Source organism: Ascaphus truei, chromosome 4, assembly GCF_040206685.1.
Source record: "Ascaphus truei isolate aAscTru1 chromosome 4, aAscTru1.hap1, whole genome shotgun sequence".
Classification (NCBI taxonomy): Eukaryota; Metazoa; Chordata; class Amphibia; order Anura; family Ascaphidae; genus Ascaphus; species Ascaphus truei.
The window spans coordinates 10,986,109-10,995,732 of NC_134486.1; the positions used below are offsets into that span (position 1 = coordinate 10,986,109).

The window sequence follows — 9,624 nt, forward strand, 5'->3', positions numbered from 1 at the left end:
TACATTACAGTGCGCACCATGCTAACACAGCTTCAGGAACATTGCTTAATCCCCCAGCTCTGCCAGTGTAACCCTGTCTGCTTTCAGCCCCAAAGTCTTCCCCTTGCCCTGATGACTGGATGCTGGTTAGTGGACGTTGCTACTATTTTTCTGAAAGAGAGACAGATTGGAAATCAAGTGAGAAATTCTGCACCGATGCTGGAGGGTCACTAGTGATGTTAAAAGACAACAAGACAGAGGTACATGTTAAATGAATCAATAAAGCACCGCGGTGGTTTGATTATCATTCAATAACCTAACCCTTTAGGGATCACTGAGACACACGCGTCACCTGAGCCTCTGCCCTGATTATTCCTAATAAAAAAAAAAAATCGGTTCAATCTATAACTACACTTCCAAGATATAATAAAGGCTGCATTTTAGCATAAGCTCTATGTAAGTAAAAGCTTTGCCCTCGTCACTCCCCTGGCCAGTCTCACGGCAGACAGCCACTTCCTCCCATCTCTCCTGTTTATATAAAAGGTTCATGTTATATCGGAGTTGCTGCTATAGACTGAGCTGTGTTTATATTTATCATTTTGAAAGCAAACTTAGATTTAAAATAAATAAATCCTCAGCATAAAATGCTAAACAGTAAAAGTAACAGAGGCGCAGAGATCCCGCGGAATAAAAAGAAAAGGACTATGTAGCGTAGTATATTGTATAAGACCAGGAATAAACATGTTAACTGTTCTCACAAGTGTATTATACAATGTAGCACTTTGCAGGTAACCATGTGTCCGCAGCGCCCTGATTCTTCAGTAACTGCCTCCGTTCTCCAAGCACAGAATAAAATACAGGATGCAAACCACATATACTGTAGTGTAGTATATTCTGGTAGAGATCTTAAACGTGGGGTTGAGACAGTATTGCACCCCCATATGGCAGGTATGAGCGTCAAAGCAGATTTCAAGGTGAACCTGACGTCATATCTCACCCCCACTCTGACCAGTTCCGTTGCTGGTGGCGCTCACCGACTGTACCACTTCTGGTTTCCGCGCTGCCTCACAGCTTCAGGAATTACATGCACTCTCTCCCAGCTCTTTTCACTGTTTGAATCAACACTTTATAATGGGATGGCTCTCTCCTCCTCTCCTCTCTCGCTCCTCTCTGCTCTCGCTCCTCTCTGCTCTCGCTCCTCTCTGCTCTCGCTCCTCTCTGCTCTCGCTCCTCTCTGCTCTCGCTCTCTCCTCTCGCTCTCTCCTCTCGCTCTCTCCTCTCGCTCTCTCCTCTCGCTCTCTGCTCTCGCTCTCTGCTCTTGCTCTCTGCTCTTCTCTCTGCACTCTCATCTCAAATAAGACATGCTTACCAGCCCCAGAAAAGATAGAAATGTATTTTAATTAACTCGAGAAGAATTTAGAAGATCAGTCTCCCTATAGTCATCTTCAACAAGATACTATCTACATTATTTGTGTTTTTCATAGCTCTTCACAGTTAGTCTTAATATACGTCCAGTGTTACACTGCTGTTTTTTGTTTTTCTATATTTTTTACTATATCCATCCGGTCCACGCACCAGAGGATGTCCATCTTTTTTGCTTTCCAGAAATAGAAATTTGACTAAAGATATTACTTTATTTAAAATTTTTATTACTTGTACTGTTCTGAATAAATGTAACAATTTTCATTCATTTCAGGAAGTCGTAAATCGATTGAAAAATAAATATGACTACTGGATCGGACTAAAGAAGGACGCCCAAGGAAAGTGGAAGTGGTCTGATGGTACTCTGTATACTGGCAAGTAAGTGAGTGGTATATAAAGGCCCAGATTGACTAATGAAGCTAAGGCTTAGAACACCGTCAGTCCATACCAGTGAATATCAGCGGATCCATATTATTTATTTGTAAAATGTTTTACCAGGCAGTAATACATTGAGTTACCTCTCATTTTCAAGTATGTCCTGGGCACAGCGTTATAACAATACAGGGTTACATAAAAAGAACAGGGTTATACAGGGAATTCACAGACACTTCATGGACGGATAGTTGGAAAATTGGGTACAGTAGATTAAAGGGCTGGTGAGTTTCAAATTGAAATACAGCAATTTTGACATCACCAGACATCAGCGAAAAGCAGCAGCAAATGGCTCACACCCTTTGGCTGTGCCAATAGCTGTCCACCTTTGGGGCGACGCAGATGTAGGCAGACGGGTTCAGAATGAATGCAGCTGTGGCTTCAGAGTCCTTTGTCCTCCAGGGCATTAATATTCCAGAGGGTGGGACTGCGGAAACACAGCAGTAAGTGCAAACAGAGGGATCAACCCTTAGCATGCTGGTTATGTGCAGAGGGGAGCAGCTCCTGGGGGACCCCATCAGGCGTCCGACTTTGGGGCGACGCAGATGTAGATTGAGGTGTTCAGATTGAATGCAGCTGCACGTCTTTAAAGAATTCCCGCTGTTACCAAATGTATCTTTCCCAATAAAATATTTATTCAGAATTCTTACTTCTCTAAAAATTGAAAATGAATGGAAATTTTTAAAGTGAATAGGTGAAAATTAACCATTTTTTTTTAAACATAGACTTTTGCACCAATAAAATATTATTTACACATAGATATCTAGTGCTACCAACTACAGATGGGCAGAACAGTCCAAATCCATTCCCCAAAATGGAGATGAACCCCATTAATTTCAGCTCTGGGGACTCACTGCTGCCCGAGATACCTCCATAGGGGGTGCTGGTATCCCTCTTCAGTTTAAATGTCCCATTCATGTGGACCAGTAGGAAGCTGTGACCGGGACAAACTGCAGATATATAGTAGCACCTAAGGGGGTAAATATCTCAGGATTCAGCAGGGGGTTCCCAGAGCTGAAATGAATGGGGTTCAGGCCCGGAAATCCCCTGTTCAAATATATATACAAAAAGAACGATTCCTGCGCTCCTACCAATTAGGCTAAGATAAAATAATATTCTCATGAAAAAGGGTATTTGGTTAAACCCTTTGGCCAAAGCATTTGTAAGCCTGCATGCCACGTCAAGGCAACCCGTTTAATGCAGGTACCTACACTATACTGTATATATATGCAATAATTGTCCCATGGACTAGTGAAAAAAGTGTGAAAGCCCTGAAGGGGTTAAATAAAGCATGAGCTTATGTGAGTAGTGCAATTAAAATCTGGCTAAAGCCAGTATCATACTTACCTTTGCTTTAAAGGTAATCAGGGTGCACAAATTCCCTGGTGTGAATATAATACAACTTACACATATACATCTCTCTGTCAGCTTTACACATTCACCCACCATTCAATGGAGGGTGATGTCCAGACTGACACTGGGGTGTAATATACCTGCACTAATTGGAAAATTGGTAGGGGCTCAGTAACTGCTATGTAAAGCAGATGAGCATTTAAACGTACCCCTATGACGTTTCAGAGATACTAAATTTAAAATGCCCTATGGGAGTATGCAGCAAGGAAAATATATATATATATATATATCACACAGTCGAGACTAGTGCTAGCCCTGTCTTTCCTATGGATATAATGGCCATTATATACATGGGCAAGATAAGCTCAGACATCCTGAAATAAATGGTAATAGTAATTAAAATACATTACAGTACATATTAACCCCATGGGTTTCCATGACTATCTGACCAAAAAAGGCTGCAAAAGGGGTTAATATAAACATTAAAAAAACAGGGAGTTTCCAGCCGCCACCACGGATCGTCCTTTTTATGACTGAAGCGCGGAAATCTCCGGAACCGGCTGATCCCAGGTGGATTGAAACAGCTCCCAAAGACTGCCCCTCCCAACAACGACAGAAAAAAAAGGATCAGATATACACCTGTGTGCTGTGTATCTGTGTACAACACCAATACAGACTCGGCACTCTCAGGGGCTTATTGAACGTAAATGAGGGGTTTATTAATAGAGGGCCTGTTCTCTAGCAGTATCAGTGCTACCATTTACAGTGCCCAGTACAGCAGCCCCAACTCGTTCTCCCCAGCGGACAGATGAGAACACTCAGGAGTTGAAGGGCCACAAGCGTGTTCTAAATGAATTGTTTATACATTTAAATACTGATACAATTTCCACATTTTACAAGCATTTAGAACATCTGCACCATATACCATATACTGTATGCTGTATATTCCATTACATTAGGTTACATGCACAAGTATTGAACTGTATTTCAGCCAGACACAACCAAGCTAATATTCATGCACAACCTTTTTAGCCTGCAATAACTAGTACAAGCCTGCAATACATAGTTATCATAATTAACACTCTAATATTAAATAATGTTAGTCAATGTCAGGCTTTATGTAAATGAATACAGTCCTTCGGTTTTCACTATTGCCTCTACGCTGCTAATACCCAAATCTACCTCTCCGGACCTCTCACTGTCTTTCTGCTACCCTGATATGCCAGTCACTGCACTGGTTACCCATACCCTGCAGCGTTCTATTCAAGACACTTCTGCTTACTTACAAAGCTACAGTATGCATAACTGTGCCCCTCTCTGACCTGATTTCCAAGTCCTCTCCTACACGCAGTATGTGATCAGCTCTTGATCTACGTCTCTGCCTCCTTTTCCTTTATTAGTTGCTCTCACTCCCGCCTACAAGACTTTCCCCGTGCGACACCCCAACTCTGGAATTCTCTACCACGCACAATCATTCTCACCCAACATACATCTATTTAAAAGCCCCTTATAAAGGCACTTTTTCCAGTCTAACCCTCTCCTGACGTCTATGACCACAGAACTGCGTATTCAGTCCCAATGTTGATGGCCAAACCCTTGCTAAGAAACTCACACACAATTCCTTGCGTCTCCACTCCCTTCCTTCTAGATTGTAAGCTCTTTGGGACAGGGACCTCTTTTCTGTTGTCTTGACTTAAAAAATGATGGGCTACATTTTTATGCCATTATGGTACAGCCATATTCTGAGCTGTGTTTATAGCAGGATAGTTGTATATTTCCCCTCAAATAAATCTATTACAATATATTGCCTACCACCTTTACAGTTCAGTATAAAGTGTCTCTCGTATAATTTAGCCTTTGTGGTGTAAATTGAAGGGTGCTGTAAGTGACCATGTCTTTGACAAATGAATCTTGGTGCAATGTTCTGTTCTGTTCATGTCTGCCCAGGATTGCACCGGAGGAGGATGGGAGCCAGCTGGATTGTGCATATTTGGACTCGCGTATTGGTGTTCTGCACTGCTCTTCCCAAAGACGCTGGATCTGTACAAAGGACCCTCACTGAAGCAGAGCATGTGACGATGAGCCAAAGGAGAACTATCGCCCCTAAAGTAATGGCGGAAGATGTGCAAGACATTGATGGTCGTGGCGTATCATTAGACTTTTTTGCGTGTGAAAATATTTGCAATACCGTGAAGATTTGTAAAAAAAAAAAAAATCACCCGGTGTGTCTCTCAAAACAGAATTTTTACTTGAGAGAGACACAGTCCCAGCTAAATGTCGCCAATTTTGTGAAATGTATTGCTTAATGTGTGACAATTGTCCCTGACGAAGCTCCGTAATTGGGGGGAAACGTGCGTTGGGCACGTGATGATGTCATCAGCCTCCGTTATGGGGCTGTTTTAAAACAGTGTTTCTCAGTCAGCCTATCAGTATTACAGCTTCATATATTATAACATTCTAACAGTGAGGGAATGGTTCTTTTGTATACATTGGTATTGTTCACCTGTATTTACCATCTATTCAAGTATAGTGTAGTGTTCCATTCCAACTGTTAGCACAACTCATTCATCTATTGAGCTTTATACTGGTGTGGTGGGCTTGTTTGCTCACCCTGGCTGTTTGCACCATTGCAGCCTCTATCACCCTACTTTCAATTGTGTATAGGAGTGTTTACATATGAGAGGCGACTCTGGTGCATATGTTATCCGATTTAATTTATTTTTATTCTTTACTAGCTGATAGACCCGGCGTTGCCCGGAATGTAAATAGAGTGTGTGTGTCAGTCAGTGGGCTCCCCCCCCTTCTCTCCCGACTGCCCCCCACCCCCTTTTCCTGACTCTCCCTCCCCCCCTCTCTCCTGACTCCCCCTCCCTCTCTCTCTCCCCCCTCTCTCCCCCCTCTCTTTCTCTTCCCCCTCTCTCTCTTCCCCCTCTCTCTCTCCCCCCTCTCTCTTCCCCCCCTCTCTCTCTCCCCCCCTGTCTCTCTCCCCCCCCCCTCTCTCCCCCATCTCTGACTCCCTCCCTCTCCCCACCCCCTCTCTCCTCACTCCCTCCCTCTCCTGACTCCCTCCCCCCTTCCTGCACCAGCGCCTGTCCGCTGGGCGCCGCCATCTTACCGGGGGCAGCTGCAGGAGGAAGGGGGTCCTTCCGGAGGCTGGCCGCCAACTGCCTGTCCACTCGGCGACGCCATCTTACCGGAAGAATTGGTGGAGTGGAGCGGGGACTGGCGGCCATGAACAGTGGAGGCGAGGGTAGGCACTGGGGTCAGGAGGCGGGGGGGGAGCGAGAGTGCGGTGTGTGCGGGCTGTGACATGTGGCAGGAGGCGCGTGCAAGCGGCGTGCGCTCCCCCACGGATCTGAGGCGGGAGGCAGCGTGTTGTACGGGTGAGGGGGGTGGTGTGGTACGGGTGAGGGGGGGGGTGTGGTACGGGTGAGGGGGGGGGTGTGGTACGGGTGAGGGGGATGGGCTTCCCCCTCCCAGCCGTCCGTTCCGCCGCTTGGTCCCGGCCGGTTGAGGCGGGAGGCGCCGTGGTGTGAGGCGGCGGGAGGCACCGGGGTAAGTGAGGGGAGGCTGGAGGCGCAGGAGTGTGAGGCGGCGGTTTACTTACCTGGGTGGGAGGTGTGGTGGTGTGCGTGTGTGTGTGGCAGTTGGGTGAGGCGGCAATTGGGTGACGTCATAGAGCCACCAATCTGATTGGCCAGAGGCTGGCCAATCAGATTCACCAGATCTAGTTTCAACCCCACAAATTTAAATTTTATATATTAAGATTATTTTTCGGTGATATATGTTTTAAGTATATAATAGTATTAAATGTTATATTTTTAATTAGTGGTGTGCATTTAAGTGAATTTTCTTTGGGGTACAATCACTTTGTACTCCTTATTTTTCTACTGAATTGTACGGCAAATGGAATTTCCCAAACTGTGTTGGCAGTATAGTTGGCAAACATACAGCACTGCCTGCACTGACTCGCCCTCAGATCTCAGGCCAGATCGCGTAAGATATAGCATGAAATCACTATCTGCAGCTAGTGGGTTCCTTTCAAATGCCCACATCTTTCTTAGCTAACTACAGAGCGGACACGGACTTCAATAGTAACAATACAGGATTAATGAAACAGTAACCTCTATGTATCAGCGCGGTCACACAGCGCTGACGCCCTCAGATCTCTGGAGGTAAGCCTGAGTGCGTAAAATATAGCACGGAGTCTCTATCTATAGCGAGTGGGTTCCTTTCAATCAGCCCACATCTTTTTTAGCTATAACACAGACTTCAGTAGTGAAAGCTCAGGAACCGATTCCTGAATGCGCTGGGCACATGGACGCGTGTGAGGTCACCCGACACGCGTTTCATTCCTCACGGGAACTCACTGCTATCTGCGGTCTATTTAAACTGGCGGTTGCCCTGGCAACCCGTGTGCTAATTGATTCTACCCCGCTGAAAGCGCGCGAAAACAGACCGCCAATCAGAACACGTATAAACATTCAGATTGACTTGCCGCAGTTTGTGCCCAAGTAAAAATGACAACAGGCAATGAATTAAAAGGTGAAACAGTGACGTACGGACTATAAGTGATCCTATAGGCAAATTGCATATGTATATTGCTCTCCAGGTACATAACTGAGGAATAGCAGTAGCAGATAGATATAAGATGGGCATATACTTTTATTCCTGCTATTGGCTTATATTTGCTCATAGAGGCAAGGAACGGGGTTAATGAATAAAAGAGGTTATCCTCGTGTGTGTCTCACACCTGGATGTCACAAAAATGCTGAGTACACAGACCCTTCATTTAACCCTTTGGGTGACAACGTTCCAAAGGTATAAATCCATTGTGCCTCTTTCTTTAACTGTGCCACATCAATATCACCTCTGCGTATTCCTGGTGTAACCAAATCAATACCTTGGAAGGAGAGACAAGTTACATTCCTCTCTATGGAATTGATTCATGTGCCTGGAAACTGAAGTGTCTCTGTGTTCTGATTGTACTGATATGCTCTGTAACACGTCTCCGGAATTCTTTTCACGTCTCCGGAATTCTCTTCACGTCTCCGGAATTCTCTTCACGTCTCCGGAATTCTCTTCACGTCTCCGGAATTCTCTTCACGTCTCCGGAATTCTCTTCACGTCTCCGGAATTCTCTTGACATTCTAATGAATTTGCTAAATGTACGGGTACCGCATCTATAGGTTCTGTTTGTTTTTTTTCCAAGTTGTGGATTGGCGACATTGGTAATGACTGTGTCCCAAACAGTCAGCTACATTTCTGGGGTGTCTATCGGTGACTGGGGGGATTCTCCTGCAGCACCTTTTTGAGATCTTCATCTACTAAATATGGGGAAAAGGGAAGAGATGGGGATAGTACTCTCGCTTCAGCTTAGTAAGTGGGCAAGTATAGGGACACGGGTGCAAGTAGGGAAGCAGAGGAACAATTGAACAACAAGAAAAATAAATCCTTATTGAAAGCACTCAGTGTGTCAAGTGTAAATGAGTGTACATAAAATAGTGTGATCAATAATAATCTAACATTGGAAATGATTGGTAGGATAGAATCTATGGCCAATCAGTGAACAAAGTACAGAAAATACACACAAACCGAAATAAAATACAGGTGACTAATTGATCCCTAGTTTGTCCACACAAGGGGGACGAGTATAAAGCTATATATTCAGCTTAGTCCATGTACAGAGCATGAAATATGTGCAGATGTGTGCAGTTTACTTCCAGCAAAATCTAGTTACTCTAGTATACCTGATTTAAAGGCGCATGAAATGTGTATTGCAATCTTAGAGGCACAAATCAAGTTCTTATCCAATGATAGCCTCCTGATAATAGTTAGCCTTCAGTTAGTAACAAAGTAGCTTCGAACAACAGTAGCAGCTAGCAGAATAATACTAGTAATAGTATAGTAATAATAATATAGTTTACCTGACTTATAGGCACACAAACCGTGCATACAAGCCTAGAGGCACGAATCTAGTTCACATCCAGTTATAGCCCCCTAATAGTATTTAACCTAAAGTATCATAGCAAGGTGCAACAAAGTAGCCTATAATAGCAAAAGGATTGGAATAAGGATATTCAAAACAAATAAGAAAACTCATAAATACGATAATTTCACGAAATCTCAGAAGGATATTATTAGTGATCTAGAAACTGATAAAGATATTATCCTTAAACCCGCAGATAAAGGTGGAGCATTGGTAATGATGAACCGCAGGGATTATAAATCAGAAATCAGGAGACAATTGGGGGATGAGAGTTTCTATAGAAAAGTTGACCATGACCCCACTAGAGAGGTGGCCAATAGGATTCTAGAAATGGTCAATTTGGCAATGGAGGGGGGTGTAATAACTAAAAAACAAAGAGACTATCTGATAAAAAAAAGATCCAGTTATACCAGTGTTTTACACCCTACCTAAAATTCACAAAAACCTAA

At 44.0% G+C, this 9,624-nt stretch overlaps 1 protein-coding gene across 3 annotated transcripts in view; it reads left to right on the top strand.

Moving 5' to 3' along the window:
- Positions 1-6,565, top strand: part of LOC142492577 (C-type lectin domain family 2 member B-like) — a 91,273-nt gene extending 84,708 nt beyond the window's left edge. For 2 of the 3 annotated variants that reach the window (XM_075595330.1, XM_075595332.1), the window contains exons 5-7: positions 88-239; positions 1,676-1,779; positions 5,134-6,162. In XM_075595330.1, the coding sequence (XP_075451445.1) occupies positions 88-239; positions 1,676-1,779; positions 5,134-5,248 (371 nt within the window). In that variant the 3' untranslated portion in view covers positions 5,249-6,162. Of the gene's footprint in view, positions 1-87; positions 240-1,675; positions 1,780-5,133 lie in introns of all 3 variants that reach the window. The other variant, XM_075595333.1, reaches the window with a different exon arrangement.
- Positions 6,566-9,624: the final 3,059 nt, after the last annotated feature.